Source organism: Chrysochloris asiatica, unplaced genomic scaffold (genome assembly GCF_000296735.1).
Source record: "Chrysochloris asiatica unplaced genomic scaffold, ChrAsi1.0 scaffold00104, whole genome shotgun sequence".
In the NCBI taxonomy this organism is placed as follows: Eukaryota; Metazoa; Chordata; class Mammalia; order Afrosoricida; family Chrysochloridae; genus Chrysochloris; species Chrysochloris asiatica.
This window is the reverse complement of record NW_006408622.1, coordinates 6366640-6384728: the sequence shown is the minus strand read 5'-3', so window position 1 is coordinate 6384728 and position 18089 is coordinate 6366640. Positions and strand designations below refer to the sequence as shown.

The following is an 18089-nucleotide window of genomic DNA, read 5'->3' as shown; positions in this document are numbered from 1 at the left end:
TTCCACAGATGTGGGGGAGGTATGACAAAGTGTCTTTTTCTGACATAAACACTTAGGCTAGACCTAGGGAGCGACACAGAGTGTGAGTAGCTTTGGAAAAGACCACGGAGGATGTTCTAAGATTATCAGCACAGGAAGGTGTGTGATGGTAGACCAAGAATAATAACATCAATCTTCTCAATCTTTCCTGCTGCGGTACCATGGGATAAGCACTCAACCCAAAGGTTGGTTTGAAGCACAAGCTTGGCGGTTTAAACCCATCAGCTGAACCTTGTAGACAGGATCGCTATGAGTTGAAACTGCACTTAACAGCAAGAGAAACCTTTATTTGGTAAATACTGTCAAACACCTGGCACAAAATGAAACCCACTTCCTCTAGATAAAAGTATCAATCATTAACCTCTTTCCTAAATTCATCAGAATTATATACGTATGAGTTTACGTGCTTATTGTCTGCATACAAGCTCCGCGATACCCTTTTGTCCTTTGGAAAGTCCAAGGGCCCCGCAGAGCTCCTGAAACATGAGTGCTCAGTAAATATTTATATACGAATGGTCTAATGACAGAATCCAAAGAATGTCATTTTATTCATGCCCAAATCACATGAATTTGTCATGATATATCATCAAATTAGCACCCAAAATATAGAACCAAGCTTTCTCCTTGTTATCAGGTAAACTAGTAGCCCACTCCCATCCTAACTGCTGACACAGTTCCAAGTGTATATCGTATACAAATGAATGTATGTTCAATACTACATACTCATTTGTATATACAGTTATCACTCCTTATCTAAAGTTCATGACACTGACTTGCTACTAATAATGGCTAATGATAGTCTTCAAAATGCTCAGAGGCAAAAGTTATTTCCTAGGGATCCTCATTAGAAAAAATTTGAAAAAATTAATACTGACACTAAGGCAAGGTCAAACACAAAGGTTTGCCAACAGATGTATTGCCTGGAGAGTGATTATAAATAAGTCTGCTGAACATAGTGTAAATATTTAAAACCACATAAAGAAAGTTGCATTGCAGTCATTTTATGGCTTAGGTTAGTTTTCCTTGTGATACTCATATGTTCACTTTCCCACACTCACCAGTGAGAGATTTACAATGTGAAACGTGTTTTGACAGGGGCGTTACAAGAGCTCACGCCCACTGCCTAGTGTTAGCTCTCATGGTGAGTGGCTTAGGTCGGATGTGGGAGCTGACCTAACTGGTCTATCGTGGCTGCAAGCAGAATAAACTGCTGGGAAACATGCTTGCACTTGCATTGGGCATGAAACAGCACAGAGTTGGAAATAATGATTTCTGTTTACCAGCCTGTCTTGATCGACTGAGAATGCCTAGATTAAAACAACAACAACAACAAAAAACATACTGGATGTGACTTTTGTGGAAAATCAAGTACTAAAATTAAGCGATCTTATTATCCTACACAAGAGAGTTTAATTTTCAAAAATACCTTCATTGACAGGTGATTTTACTTTAAAATTTTAAGGATCTTTTGTTGGTTTATATATCTAGCTTCCAAATTACTGGACTGCTCTCTAAAATGAGACTATCGCTACCGGGTTATATTCAGATGAAATAGAAGATATGAAAAATCCAGATACTGACCTCTTCACTCTTCAGACTAGAGAAAATACTAGTGTCCTAAGACTCAAGCTTCAAGCTCAGATTCCATTAACAAAGCACACAACACTTAGGAAATCAGTCAGTGTTCATTTCTTAGCTCTTAACCTGGGTTTAAACAAGTGTTAATGACTTCTGAATCATTGCTACTATCTTCTGTACTATAAAAGAAAATATTTTAATACAAGCATTGAAACTCCAGGATCATCACACTTACCTGTATGGCTTATCAGAGTTATGGATTCGTCTGTGGTTTCTGACACCAACATATGTTGTGCTTGTATAATCACACACATCACATCTATACTGTTTCTGGACTGAAGACTTATTCCCTAGACAAGGTATTTCAGAGTTTTAGCGGCAAGCTTTGGTAAGATTCAAATGACAGCATTTACATTCCATTGTAAATGAACACTTAGACCACACAGTATTGACACTTCACTCAAGCCTTCACACTGCTGACAGTTAACAAGTCTGAATGTGGGCTTATAGCTTTTCCTGCACCTGGACTACCAGCAGATATAAACACAACACTATCGGATTTGTAAACATAAATTGGTTGGGTTGGTTTCTGCAGAACCTTGGACAAAATTAAAAAAAACATAATGAATGTTGCCCTAGCTATTCTGTTATGTACTATCTAATTTAACCAGATACACTGTTGATTTGAAAGGTCTTAAGGTGTTTAATCAATATTGAATATATATATATACATACACACACACATACATATATATATGTATGACTGATTTGCCAACAAGCTGTAATTTAATACCATAATCCAGTATTACAAAGTTGACTACAAATCATATATAACAAGTTCAATATAAAAAGCCTCAAGCTTTTTCACCCTGTGGGTTTCCTTTGTTTATAATTAAATGTCAGCTTACCAATGGAAGGAAAAATCAACTGCAAATTAAGTACTATCTAATGTAGTATGATTACATCTAATAAACTGACAGGTAACAAGGGCAAAGGTCATGTGAATGTGAGTATATAGCTCTCTGAAATCCAGGAAACAAGGATCTAGCGGAAACAGTCCTTGCTACTAACGTCACTCTGCAGCAATAAGTCTGGAAAATTCAAGCAGGGAAAGGTTGCGATGATTTAGTTTGAATGACTTGATCATATGAAACCTTTTCCTAAAGACATTCAAAACTTTATTTACTTTATTTACACTTCTGCCAGCAAAAAGTCCAGGGGCTGTTCACAACCTGACAGCTTTATATTCAAAAAACAAAGCTAGCAAGGCAGCTAGGAATTAGGCAGAACAGGGAGGAGAGCTGCGTGCCTCAGGCAGAAAGCAAGTTTAGGAAGGCTCCGAGAATACAAGTAAAATTGGTGGTATGAAAGAAAACCCACACTGAAATTTCAACGAAACAAAGAAAAGACTCCAGTTAAATTTAAGCTTTCTAAAATTGAAATTTCCTTCTGCTAATAACTACTGCCAGGCTGAACAAAATGTCCTAATTTCCTGGCATAAATCTAAACGTTAATACACACACTAATCATAATTATAATCTAAGTATTGCTCTTAATCGGTAGGTTAAAAACTTGGACTCAGTTATAAGTGGCACTGTCCCAATTAAAATTTTTAAAAACTCTGAAAAAAAAAAACAAGTGTGAAATATTGGATAATGGTTTTGTGTGAGAAATATTACAGATCAATGACAACTAATAAAAATGACAGATGGAAAACCTTAATATAGCACAGAATGAGAGCCTGTGCTACTTCAAGCAACTGTTTCCAATGGAAAGAATATTGAATTTGAAGTTCAAACACGTGGGTTTAGTCCTTGTTCTGCTACTTAGTACCAGCGTGAACATGGGCAATTCCTCTGACTGCTTGAGGTCTGTTTCCTCAGCTGTAAAACAGAAGGGCCAGAACCTCATACAGCAGTTTAGGAAGTCCAGGGGATCCTGAACTTTCTACTTTGCCATGGTCTCAACATTCCCCGAGTGTTTGTCTGAAGTCTCTGTCCTATCACTAGTTTACAGATTCCCGGTGGGGGCAGGATCTGTCTGTTTTGCTTTAACACAGCTTGGCAGATTGTAAGTTTCCATTCAAGAACAATGGACTAAGTAGTAGATGGAAGTGCTCTGCCTATCTGTGGTGTTTGCTGACAGTTCTTTCTTCTTCTTCACTATGCTGGCTTGACTTTATCAAGGGAAGCATTCCTAGCACAAGACAGGCACTCCCTGCCTTTTGGTTGAACTAACATCTCAAGTTTACTTACACTGGACACAGTGCAACTAACACTTTACTAAACGTTTAAAGGCATTTTAACAACCAGGAATTATTTTTACCTTGTGTGCCCAAAATGGTGTGTGTGTGTGGTTTTTTTTTGGCCCAACAACTAGATTCTGAAATACATAACACTGAATTAACAAAGTACCAGTGCTTTATTGGAGGGGCCTTGGTACTTGATCCTGGGCAAAGGACAAGCAGTTAGAATGCACACAGAGGCACCCTGAAAGACAGCCCTTGGAAACACTATGGAGGTCTACTCTGTACATGAGGGTGCCATAAGTTAGCACTGAGTCCATGGCATCTAAGGATCATTTTATTTTGAATAAGTATGCAAGAAGATATCAGTCACCTGAATTGTTATTATTACTAAGAAAGAGAAAAGCAAATGGAGCCAAGTGAGGGTGAGAGAAAGAAATGAGGAAATGTGCCCAGCAATTTAAAATCTCTACAATCAGTTCTAAGAAAAAGAACATGATCTATAAAGAAAAAGAAACTGCAAACGGAATATGGTGGACAGATACTGAAAAGTCAGGACTGGTTATTTTTATTTTGAGCTGGCGTTTTTAATGAAAATGTGAGCTACAATGAAGAGTTTTAATCTGTTTGAAAAGACTGCTTTTTAAGATCATGCTAATGGATCCTGGTGTGGCGCTGCAGAATCAACACTGAACTGCCAACCACAGGGCTCCTCGAAAACCCTACACACGGTGGCTGAGTCGGACCCCACTGAACGGCACTTAACAAGCTATATTCCAACCCTGTCTATCTGCAGGTGGCGCCACCGAGTAGTACTGCCTTTCTTCAGGGATTTACGGTTCAATCATATCAAATGTTTTGTTGTCTCCTTTAAAGGGGATGTGGAAACATATGAATTAAAATAAAAGGAGGCATTTAGGGCTATTTTGTAAAAAGGAAACCAAACTGTTTTAACTCAGTCATCTATCGCAGAAACAGATGCTATGTCATAAACTCCTTTTGTTGTAGAGAGCTTCATAGGGACGACATCTGTTTGACAAGGGAATTTTGGTGCTACAGTGGTGTCAAAATCAGTTCTTTCAGAAACATTATAGAATTAGTTATGCTTTCCAGGGTATAATTTAATGAAACATTATGGTAAAACATTTAACTCTGAAGTCATTTCTAACTAATTCTAAGGAAATCTAAATAGGAAAGTCACCCCAATATGTTTTATTTCCTATAAACACTATGTACTGCAATTGAGACATGTAAAGTATGTCAATTTCAGTGAGCTGATATAAGAAAGCACAGCGATTATGCTTTATCCCTAATGCTTCAGATATGGCACCTGCCTTTTCAGGGAACACTAATGAAAACTTTTCCTTCTGATATTCCTATTACCAGAAACTCACTAACTGGTATGTAACTAGTAAATAAAAAAATCTTATGCGTCTGTGATTTAAATAATGCAAATGAAATCTGGTAGTCATACTAGGGTAGGATTACAATAGGATCTAAAGATGACACACAGGAATAAGTATTTGAAGTGGGGGCCTACCATCTGCAAAAGCACTGTATTTAACAGGTCACCTGGTATTCAGGGAGGGAGAGGAAGCTTTCTTTCTACGCTGCAGCGGTTCTGGCTTCCTCGTTAAGCTACCTTCTAAGCAGTTATGTTGTAGTTTGCCTCTTAAGAGACTGTTCAACTGCAGTATCTACCCGACATACCTGAAAGTGAGCACTTACTAACCCAGTATACTGATTACCAGGGATCTAGTCATAGTTACTTGATTTAATACTTGGGATTTGCTCAGGAACTGGGATAAGACGCACTGATACCCATAGTATAAAAATAGCTGTAATTCTGAAAATAACCCACCTTAGCAATTTAGGGCATTTTTAACTTCATATGCCAGTCAGTACAGCCTGCAATTAAATAAAAAAAAAAAGAAAGAAACAGAAGATGCACTGATACCTTCCTGAACACATTTTCCTTCTGTTGGATCATTGGAAAGGCTTGGCTCATTAGAAGTTGCTACTGACAAGGTATCTGGAAGACTGTGTTGCTCTCTCTCATGATTCCTCAGTTGACTCTGAAAAATTGAGAGCAATTAAATGTAATTTTCAATAAATACCCCTGCCCAATTATTAGGTGGCTGTAAGTTGTTGTTAAGTGCTGTCCAGTCGGTTCCAACCCACAGCGACCCGTATAGAGTTTCTGAGGAGTGGCTGGTAAGCTTGAACCACCGACCCCGAGGTTCAAACCAACTATGCAGTCCAGCGCAATAACCCACAGTGCCACACCAGGAGGTATATAGAGAATATAACTGCTTTCATGGCCTAGTATCTCAAACACATAGCTGTGACTATTACGTGCCATCAAGTCGATTCTGACTCATAGCAACTCTTCGTACAAGAGAACTAAACACTGCTCAGTCCTGTGCCATACTCACAATTGCTCTGTTTGAGCTCGCTGTTGCAGACAATCTAGCCTATTGAGGGGCTTCTTTTTTCCAAAGACCCTCTATTTTACTAAGCTTGATGCCCTTCTTCAAAGGCTGGTCCCTCCTGATAACATGTCCAAAGTATTTAAGATGACATCTTGCCATCTTTGCATCTAAGCATTTTGGCTGTACTTCTTCCAAGATAGAGTTGTTTGTTCTTCTGGAAGATTACCAGTATTTTAAAATAAAATCTCCTATAACATTGACATATTTGACAGTATATAGAATGAAAGACACTATAGAAACCACAGTCTCATCAAAACTATGTTAAAGCTTAAATTCAAAATACTTGGTTTGACTGTCACAACTGTAAAGGTAGAAGTTTTGAAATAAAAAGGTGGGCGTAGTTAATCTTACAGTCCAGGAACAGAGGAACTTAGGGACCATCAAGGAAGAAGAGCATGAGCAGAATGTGGGACCCTATTCAGAGAAGCAGAGATACCAGAGATGGAGGCAGAGATGATAACATGGGCAGAGAGCAACTGAGGACTCTAGACTCATGGAAAGAGAAAGACTGAGTGCTGGCAGCCAGGAGGCAGGCTTGAGAATATGCCCTTTGGTTGTTGTTTATATTATTATATATTCTTGAGTGTTTCTGTGTACATCTCCCCAAAAAACAACAACAAAAACTTAGAATAGAAGCAAATACTGTTGAATGATGATGCATGGAGATTGTAATCATTGCAATGAAATGATGGTGTAAAACGGATGGTTCTCTCATGTAAACCATTACTCAATTCACAATTAAAAAACATCAAGTACTTGGTTTCTGTAAGGCTGTGGTTTACAAAGGAAGCCTTAATTGCAATTTGAGTCATTTTGTGTTCAGCCTCTACTTGAGTGCTTTCTGACCATTAAACAGCAATGTGCTGGTCTAGCCCTCAGGGAACTTGCCTGAGCAGGACATGAATGATTTACAGCTGCATGCCATCTAAAGTTTGGGGTGCTGGCAGGTATGACTTCGAGCCACCTGGTCATGAATCACATCCAAACCACCATGTGGGCAAGTGGTCACAGCCCCAGAATCAGTCCTGAAAGCCTTGCTAACAACCTGCAATTGTGTATGCTTCTCAACATGGTCTTTTCCATGCTTTCTCATCCTTTCTGCAACAGACACACTAATCTGCCATCACTCTTGTGATGATTTCTTTTGTTGCCCATTGTCTCTAACTTTGTGAACTCTTTGGACACCCTTATAGGCCCATGCTAATGTGTAAGGCTTAAAAAAACGGTCTCTACAAAATAGGTCTGAATTTGGGGCCATTTCCTCCCTAGAGCAATTTGGCGTAATCAGCAGGATCCACAGTTATCTTTCCATTCCAGCAGGAGCCCCACAGGTCCAGAACAGAACTGGCACCAAAGAAGGGGAATACTTTGCCCACTGTAGTCCCTTGACCGTTGTGAATCCACACCAAGCACTCTTGGATTCTGAGCCCTGTATTTCGGTGTAGCTCTTATGAGATCCTTTATCAAGCTGAAGTGTGTGGGGGCTTTTTTTTTTTTTTTTTTCCATCTGAGAACTCTTCAGTTTTTCCTCTTTACCAGCAATAGTTATACCCAGGTACTGTTAGAAATGCCGTTGATGATCTTTAAAGGAATCAAGGGAAAATAGCAGTTGAACTTGAGGAAAATGGAAACTGGATTATAAAACACAGCCCTCACATGTCTCAAGATTGTTTTTTTTTTTTTTTAGCACCTACAGGAGTCTTTGTATCAACAAATTTGTAAATTTCAGGAGGAACTCCATTGCTGACCTCTGGCCTTTCCAGTTTTCCTTTGCTGTTTCTACCTTCCCCAAGAGCCTCCTTTACTTCCACTGGGGGCAGTGGGGTGGGGTACTAATTCTCTCTTACAAGGGTTGTTTGGTTCTCTGCTGGTTAGATTCCCTTCAGCACAAGATCCTGTGTAAATTACAGTACTAAACATTTTTGAGTCTGTGGCATCTTGAGTTTCATAAGCCACAGAACAAAGAGCATGGACAAGAAAAGTCTGTTGGGTAGTTGCCTATAAAAAATGATGGCTGAGAACTCACATGTCAGGATAAGCCAGTACAACTCCAGGCTCTCATGATTTAAGCAACACACTGTCCAAAATCTAGGAACTTCCCCATCAGAATTTTACTGAACTTAAACTTGGAGCAAACTCAAATTTCTCTGAAACTGACAGACACCGTATCTCAGGGCTATGAGTCCTATCAGATATTTATTAAAGCACAGGCTCAGCCACTTGTTTGTACCTATCTGCTTGGCAGTCTCATGAAAAAGTCTAGAAAAATGAATGTGGCTAATTAGGAAATCCTCTGTGCAGTTAGTTGATTAGAATATCAGATCAACTCTCCACTAGGAATTTTATTTGACCCTCAGACACCGAGGTTTCATTCTAATTCTTAACTGTCTTGGTAAGTAAGCCTGGATTTTTTCCCACTTAGAAGGAGCTCTGGTAGCATAGTGGTTACAAATCGGGTTGCGAACCTTAAGGTCAGCAGTTCAAGACTACCAGCTGTTCTGCAGGAGAAAGATGAGGCTTTCTGCTCCCGTAAAGATTTACAGCCTTGAAAACCCTGTACAGGGTCGTAACCGACTCCATGGCATATAACCACCACCACTAGCAGGGCATTGGTTTTGGGTTTATGTTCTTAACTAAATATTGTTGCTGTTGTTAAGTGCTGTTGAGTCAGTTCTGACCCACAGCAATTGTATAGGGTTTCTGAGGAGCAGCTGGTGAGCTTTAACTGCCGACCTTGCAGATCAAACCGATTTAGCAGTACAGAGAATTAACCCCTAACGTCACATCAGGAGTCCTGACTGAATATATATTAGTACTAACTTTGGAGGCCTGGTGCGGCACTGTCGGTTAATGCGCTGGATTGCAGTCAGTTTGAACCACAAGGTTAGTGGTTCAAACTCACCAGCCACTCTTCGGAAACCCTATTAGGGTTGCTATGGGGCAGAACTGACTCAACAGTACTTAACAACATCAACAATTTAAAATTCTTGTGCTCACTTTTTGAGAAAATAAATGTGCACTTGTGCCTTTTCTTTTCTCTGAAAAACTTGTTTAATGTCATGTTAAGGAGTTTTTTGTTTTCATCTGTCCTGTTTGCAAACACTGGCCTGCTCTCTGAAGAAATTTATCCAAATTTCCATTTTTGTCTAGACTTGTCCCCACACTCATGAGGGGGTGCTAAAAGGAAAATCAGTCTTTTGACCAAATTTCTGAGAAACCAAATATACTGCTTCACTGTTGCAAAGTGTTGCCATCTGACTTCTTGAGTATGTTTGGTGAAGTCACCAAACCTTCCAGAAATTCCCAAGGGAAATGGGAAAAAGTTCCCAGGCTGTTTTGTGAGTTTTACAAGGGGAACAGGTAGTTCCTGGCCTGCTATGCAGAAACTTTGAAACACATGCTGGTCTTTGGTAAGATGGAAAACATCATCTTTAAAGATTAGGGGAACCTCTACTCATGCAGTAGATGCTGAGATGTGATTGCCAGAAAGTCTTTCGAAATGCAGTGTCCATATCTGAGGCATGTGTTCTCAGAAGAATATGAGGAAGCCCTTTGATAATTTTAAGATAGGTTAACTTAACTCAAACAGCTTGAAAATATGTAACTTCTTGTATGTACGTGGCCATGTTTTAGGTTGTACTGTCTTGCAAAACAGAAAAGTTTCTGGGAAAACGTAGGCAGAGGCCTTTGTTATTCTTCAGCTGACTTGAGAATGGGATCCTCACCCAAGATGGTGTCCACTTGGACAAAATCTGTGATGCATCACCTACCTCGGGCAGTGGATGAGATTTGGCATTATGGTTTTTCATTTTAATCTTGAGAGAACAATCCAGATTTCCTTTTTCCATCCATGAGGTTGCTCTAAGCTTAAGGTGAAAATAAAGCTGCTACATGTAACTGTCCTATAAATTAGTCGATTCATTGGAAAATGTGCACTGCGGGAAAAATGATTTTGAATGGCAAAAGAAGGACTTAAAAAAGTTAAGAAAATGTAATTTTATCTCCCGATGGTATTATTAAATAATATGTATTTTATTCAAGGAATTCAACATAATTTAGTTTAATGACAAACTAGGGGCTTTTGAATTAAATAGTTTTGATAATATAAAGAATTAACTAGATAAATATATTTTGACAAAGGTTTTTGTGTTTATAACCTTGAATGAAAAATCTTTCCAAGTAGCTTTAATTAGATCATACAGAGTATATTTCATTTAAGGAAAAAAGCTGATTTTTAATGTGAAACTAGTACTTCCAGGGGTATAGTATAAGCCTTGCTGTTAAGACTTGCTTCTGACTCATAGTGACCCTGTTTCCAAAGCTTTAAATGTTCTTAGGACCACAAAGCCTCATATTTCTAGGGGCAGGAAAACAGCCTTGGGGTGTGGTGCTGTAGGATAAAGCATTGGACCGCAAGATCGGTTTGAACCACAAGGCTGGCAGTTCAAACTCACCAGCTGCTCCTCGGAAACCCTATACAAGGTTGCCATGAGTTGGAGCCTATTTGAGGGCACTCAACAACAGTAGTCATGAAATTCACAGACCTGGAGTTAGAAAATCAAAAGGGGAAAACATGCGCATTTCTCAAACTGAAAGAACTGGAAAAAAAAAAAAAAAAAAAATTCAAGGCCTGACTTGCATTACTGAAGGATTTTATTAGCAAAATACTGAATGATGCAGGAAGCAGCAAAAGAAGACAGAAAGAATACAAAGAGTCACGGAATCCAAAATAATTGGTTCATGTTTAACAATTTCAGGAGGTAGCATATGATCAAGAAACAATGAAAAAGAAAAAAAGAAACAGTGACACCGAAGGAAGAAGTTCTGGCTGCACTAGAGACACTGACGCAATACTTGGCTTCAGGAAACTGACAGAATGCCAATTAAAATATTTCAACAAATCCATGCAGCACTGGAGGCACTCACTAGTCTATGCCAAGAAATTCAGAAGACAGCTACTTGGCTAACCAAGTGAAAGAGATCCACATTTGTGTCTATTCCAAAGAAAGGTGACCCGACAGAATGCAGACATTATAGAAGCACATCATTAATATCACATGTAAGTAAAATTTTTCTGAAGAGAATTCAAAAACAGTTACAGCAGTACATCAACAGGGCTTCAAGCAGGATTCAGGACAAGAGATCTCAATACTGACCTCAGGTGGATCTTGACTGAAAGCAGAGAATACCAGAAAGATGTCTTGTTGTTAACCGCCATCAAGCTCGTTCCAACTCATAGTGACATTGTATAGGGTTTCTGAGGAGTTACTGTTAAGTTTGAACGGCCAACCTTGCAGTTAGCAGCCCAATGCTTATCCTGTTGTTGTTGTTGTTAAGTGCCATCGAGTTGGTTCCGACCCATAGCGACCCTGTACAGGGTTTCCGAGGCTGTAAATCTTTATGGGAGCAGAAAGCCTCATCTTTCTCCCGCGGAGCAGCTGGTAGTCTTGAACTGCTGACCTTGCGGTTCGCAGCCCGATTCGTAACCACTATGCTACCAATGCTTATCCTACACAGTGCTAAACCAGGACTCCATAAAGATATCTACTTGTGTTTTGACTATGCAAAGGCATTTGATTATGTGGATCATAACAAACTGCGGATAACATTATGAAGAATGTTCTGTGTCAGGGTTGTATACTTTTACCATACTGAACAAGTGTGTATGTTGAGCAAATAATCTGAGAAACTGGCCTATATGAAGAGCATGGCATCAGGATTAGAGGGAGGCTCATTAACAACTTGTGATATGCAGATGAAGCAGCCTTGCTTATTGAAAATGAAGAAAACATGAAGTACTTACTGACGAAGATCAAAGATCCCAGGCTTCAGAATGAATTACAACTCAAAGTAAACAAATAAACAAAAATTCTCAGAACTAAACCAATACACAACATCATGATAAATGGAGATAAGATTGAAGTTGTCAACAATTTCATTTACCTGGATCCATAATCAATGCTCATGGAAGCAGCAGTGAAAATAACAAATGACATACTGCATTTGACAACTCTGCTGCCCAAGACCTCTTTCATGTGATAAGAAGCAAAGATGTCACTTTGATGACGAAGTTATTTCTGACATAAGCCGTATTTTCAATCGCCTCACAGGCATTTCAAAGGTAGGCCAAGGTAAGAAAGAACAGAGAACTGAAGCATTTGAATTAGGGTGCTGAAGAAAACTGAATATACAACTATAAGATCGGCAGCTCAAACCCCAAACAGGGCTACTGTGAGTTGGAAAAGGAGCTGTGGTAGCTTAGTGGTTACGAATTGGGCTGCGAACCTTAAGGTCAGCAGTTCGAAACTGCCAGCTGTTCTGTGGGAGAAATATGAGGCTTTCTGTTCCCGTAAAGATTTACAGCCTTGGAAACCCCCTACAGGGTTACTATGGGTCAGAACCAACGCCATGGCACATAACAACAACAACAACATGAGGTGGAAACAGTTCAATGGCATGAAACAATGGGCTCAAACACGGACTGTCAAAATAATTAATAAGTCTGTCTTGGAAGGAGTACCGCTACAATGCTTCTTAGAAGGGTAGATGGCGGCACTTCATGTTAGGTACTTTGGTCACATAATCAGAAGTGATGTCTCCCTGAAGGAGGGCATCATCCTTGGTGGAGAGAGAGCAAAAAAGAGGCAGCCCCTTGATGAAATGGACTGGTGGAGACTGCAACCATGGGCCCAAACGGAGGACTGTGAAGAGGACTGTGATGGCGGTGCAGGGCCGTGGGGACGGTGCAGGATTGGGAGGACAGTGCAGGATTGGGCATTGTATCATTCTGTGTACATAGGGTTGCTTAGAGTTGGAACTGATTTGATGGCACATCAGGACAACAGATTTAGTGTTTTAAGGTTCTATTCTTTGGAATAAGAAGCACTGTTTCTCTATTCGCCATAATTATCTCACTAATGGGTTTAGATATTAGACACAGATTAAAAAATTTTGTTGCTAAACTTAGCAAAATCATAAATACTTGTGAGCAGAGAAGTGTTTGAAGTTGAAGCTATGTATTTACAAAGTAGGACAGTAAGATTTCTTGCCAAGTCTCCAAATATAGATTAATGTTGCTGTAATTATTACAACCACCATTTCTCTAAGACAGACTGGGAAAAGCAGAGGTGAACTACTTCTGAATGTTTAGCCACTGAACACGTTAGGAATACCATCGGAACACTGTCAGGCAGAGTGCCAGAAGATGAGGCCCTCAGGTTGGAAGGCACTCAAGATACTACTGGGGTGGGGAGGTGCTGCCTTCTGAGCCAGGGACTGACTACAGGATAAACCATCAATTGCACATATGCAAGTTCAAGCTAAAGCTAAGGAAAATTAAAACAAGTCCACCAGACCCAAAACAGGACCTTGAACATATTCCACCTGCATTTAGAGAACAGACTTGGTGTATTAAGACACAAATGACTAAGGACAAGAATTGTGGGATGACATTAAGAATATCACACAGGAAGAAAGCAAAATCATTAGAAAGACAAGAAAGAACTAAAAGTGCAAAATTGACATCAGAAGAGACTCTGAAACTTGCTTTCCAATGTAGAGATGCTAAAGTGAATGGAAGAAATGAGGAGGTAAAAGAGACAATTTCAAAGGGCAGCTCAGGAAGACAAAGTCTCCTTATGTTATAATGAAATGTACATTGACAGAGAGGTGCCAGAAACTTAGACCAGATTCAAAAGAGAAAATGGAATGAGGGGTATCACTGTTGACATCAGATGGGTCTTGGTTGAAAGAAGAGAATACCAAAGAGATGTTTATCTTTACCACGTAAACACTTTCAACTATGTGGATTATGATAAACTTAAGGATAACATTATGAAGAATGGGTATTCCAGAATACTTGATTGTGCTCATGAGGAACCTGTACATAGACCAAGAGGCTGTTGTTAGAACACAAGGAGATGATTATAATCTGCAAAGGTGTGTGTTAGAGTATTCTTTCACCATACTTATTTAATCTGTATGCTGAGCAAATAATCTAAGAAGCTGGGTTATATGAAAAAGAACGTGGCATCAGAATTAGAGGAAAACTCATAAACAACCTGCGATATGCAGATGACACATCCTTACTTGCTGAAAGTGAAGAGGACTTAAAATACTGGTGAAAATCAAAGCCCACCCAGCCTTCAGTATGGGCTGCACTTCACGGTAAAGAAAACAAAAATCCTCACAACTGGATGAGTAGATAACATCATGATAAATGGTGAAAAGAATTTTCTTGGCTACACCATCAACACTCATGGAAGAAGCAGTCAAGAAATCAAATGACGTATTAAATTAATCAAATCTGCTGCACAAGACCTCTTTGAAGTGTTTGAGAACTAAAGTGAGCTTACCCAAGGCATGGTATTTTTAATAATCTCATATGCATGTACAAGCTGGACAATGGATAAAGAAGACCATAGAAGAAGTGATGCATCTGAATTATGGTATTGGATGAGAATACTAAAAGTACCATGGACTGCCAGGACTAAGAAATCTGTGTTGGAAGAAGTATAGCCAGAATGCTCCTCAGAAGCCAGGATGCAAAGACTTCTCTCATGTTATCAAAAGGGGTCAGTCCCTGGAGAAGGATATCATACTTGGTAAACTGACGGACAGCAAAGAGGAAGACCCCCAATGAGACAGACAGACACAGTGGCAATGGTAATGGGCTCAAGCATTTCCTGTTTGGTTTTGCTGTACGTGGGAGTGCTATGAGCCGGAAGTGACAGGACAGCACATAACAACAATCATTACAACCTAAGATTTTAAAGAATGTGGTTGCTACCGATGCTGCTCATGTATAAACAAGAACTTCACGATGCTTGTTTTTCTTTATACAGAAAAACAGGGTCTTGGTTATACAGGTTCAGACACATGGCCTTCAATGTCTGTTCTAAATTCTGGCTTTCATGAAAAGTTGCCTTTGCCACTGCCCCCAGAAGTCCTTTTAAACTTTTGGGAAAAACTAGACATTTTGAATCGGACAATGGTACAGAGAAAGCAGGAAGATTATTTTGCTCTGACGATTGTGCTCTTTAAAGAATTCAACCAGTTTAATGAAACATTAAAAAAAACACACACACAAAAATCAGACAGGTCATTAGGTTTAGGGCAAATCCATCATCATTTTGCTGGTTTCCAAGACAATGTTTGGAGTCCTGGTGTGGCATTGTAGGATAAGCACTAGACCCTAAGGTCGGTTTGAACCGACTATGATGGTGATCAAATAATTTCTAAGGAAACCAAAAATCTGAGGAGGGGAAAATAGGTGAGAGCACCTCTCCCAAAACTCTGAACACTGAGCCTAACTAAAATGAGTGAAGCTCTTCCTTGGAACCTTGAGCATGTCATCAGGAGGGGCCAGTCCCAGGAAATGGACATCATGGTTGTTCAAGTAGAGACGCACTGACACAGAGGTTGCAGTCATGGGCTCAAACACAGGAACAATTGTGAGGCTGGTGCAAGACTGGGCGTTGCTTTGTTCTGTCGTACACAGGGTAGCTATGAGTTGGAACACACTCAATACACCTAACCACCACCAATACAAGGAACTGAAGCACTCACTGGACTTGAAACGGAAACGACCTCTGCGCAGAAGCAGGACAGCTTACCCATCGTGGACTTCTTTTTCAGGTTGCCTTACGTTGTAAACTTGGGTTTACTGACTGATTAAAAGGTCCATCAAACTATTGATATAGGCACTGTTTTTCATATTCATTGCTTTTGACTTTCATGCCTTTAGGTTCTGTAGACTAACAGCTTTGCCTTAGTGAATGAATGATACTGAAATTCTTGCTTTGTGCCTAACTCTCATTGTTTATGAAGCAGCTTTGTTCTATCACTGTATTAATTGGTATAATTAAAAATTTTTCATGCGTTTTAACAACAAAAACCCTTTTTAATTTTTCTTGCAGTCCTATACAGAACTGTAGGATAAGCACTGGACCGAAAGGTCTGTACAAACTGCAAGGTCAACGGTTTAAACTTACCAGCTGCTCCTCAGAAACCCCATGACTTGGAACCAACTTGACGGCACTTCACATATTTTCTTAGTCCTGGAGTAGCACTATCGGCTAAACATTACTAACGACAAGGTTGGTGGTTCAAACCCACCAGTCGCTCCTAAAAACTATATGTAGTTGTTGTTAAGTGCCGTCGAGTTGATTGTGACCCATAGCGACCCTGTATAGGGTTTCCAAGGAGCAGCTGGTGAGTTTGAACCACCGACTTTGCAGTTCAAACAACTTTGCAGTCTGACGCATTAGCCCACAGCACCACAATAGGGCCATTTTAATTCGGAACAGAATCGGCACTTAGATACTCTTTGTAACTATTATTAGATTTATCAAATGTATGAAGGTTACTTCTAATGTAATGTCTCAAGAAGCTAACTGGGTATCCATGAAATGAACGATATATATAGACAGATATTCTGTGGCTAGGCTATGCAACAACAACAGTGAATAGACTAGAGCTCCCACTTCAAGGCGTAGGGTATATAAAAGTTGAGTACGCCTTAGAATGTGGCTCTGCTCTATACTTACCCTCAAGAGATAATCACCGAAGACTGGATGCTACAGTCAAGACTGGGGAAGGAATCAGATGGTGCCCAACTATGAAAACAAGATAGTGTCTGAGGTCCTAAAACAAACAGTGATCTAAAGGAGCCACCAAACAGTCACTCAGAAGAAAGCACACCAACGTAAGTGTGATCAAAGGATCTTGGATAAAATCCATGACCAGAGGAAGGAATGTATTAGAGCTTAAATTCTAAAGCACTTGGTTTGTGGAAGATGGCAGTTTACACTGGAAGCCCTAACTCCAGTTCGGTCATTTTGAGTTCAACCTCTATTTGAATTCTTTCCGACCACTAGCTAGCAATGTGGCACCTTAGCTCTCAGGCAGTGTGTGTTTGAAAGTACAGTACAATACCACACGGGCAGGTGACCGAAGCCCCAGAACCCACAAATCATGGTTCTTTCCCTGCCTCTGGAACCCCGCCTGTGTCAGTGATAAATTCCTCAGCTGCCAATCATGATCTTGCGACATTGCCTTTCTTCTCCACTGTCTGTATCAGTCCTGTAGTCACACCACCATTATGGCCTCATGCTGATGTGACTTTCCTCAGATGATGATTCGTTTTTGTCCAATTTAAGGCTTAACACAGGCGTCTCTATAAATGGTTTGAAATTAGTGTCATGTTTTCTTCCTAAAACAATCTGCAGTTCTCTCTTTGTGCCATGTCTCAGGAGGTGCTTAGGCAAGATATGTGACTGCTCACTGACCCCCTGGCTGACCCAGAGAAATACAGTGCAGTGTGTTCAGAATACACAACACGTACACAGAAATAAACCTATCACCGACCAAAAGAGTTCTGCTAATTTTTCCCTTAGTATGTAAGAGACTTCACTGGCTCTTCTAGTTCATATATACCCCCCTCCTCTACCTAGGCCCCAGAAATCAAGAGTGCAGCACCAACAGAAACACCAGGAAACTTCTGGAACTTGTCTTTACAGTCCGTTTGGAGGTGGTACTTGTCCAAGGGCCTAAGGCTGTGTCAGAATTTCATGCCATGGCAGCAAATCACAGACTCACACTCTGTTTTATTTCTAATGGCCTGCTTGCTACTAGCTAGACGCTATCTCTGTTGTTAAGTGCCATGGAGATGGTTCCGACTCATAGCCACCCTGTATAGGGTTTCCGAGGAACAGCTGGTGGGTTTGAACTGCTGA

General features: G+C 40.0%; 1 protein-coding gene across 1 annotated transcript in view; it reads right to left on the bottom strand.

Moving 5' to 3' along the window:
• Positions 1-18089, bottom strand: part of LOC102837352 (zinc finger protein 507-like) — a 51998-nt gene that overhangs the window by 21729 nt on the left and 12180 nt on the right. The window contains exons 3-4 of the mRNA XM_006867304.1: positions 5820-5937; positions 1853-1967 (exon numbers count right to left, since the gene is read on the bottom strand). Coding sequence (XP_006867366.1) covers positions 1853-1967; positions 5820-5937 — 233 coding nt within the window. The remainder of the gene's footprint in view (positions 1-1852; positions 1968-5819; positions 5938-18089) is intronic.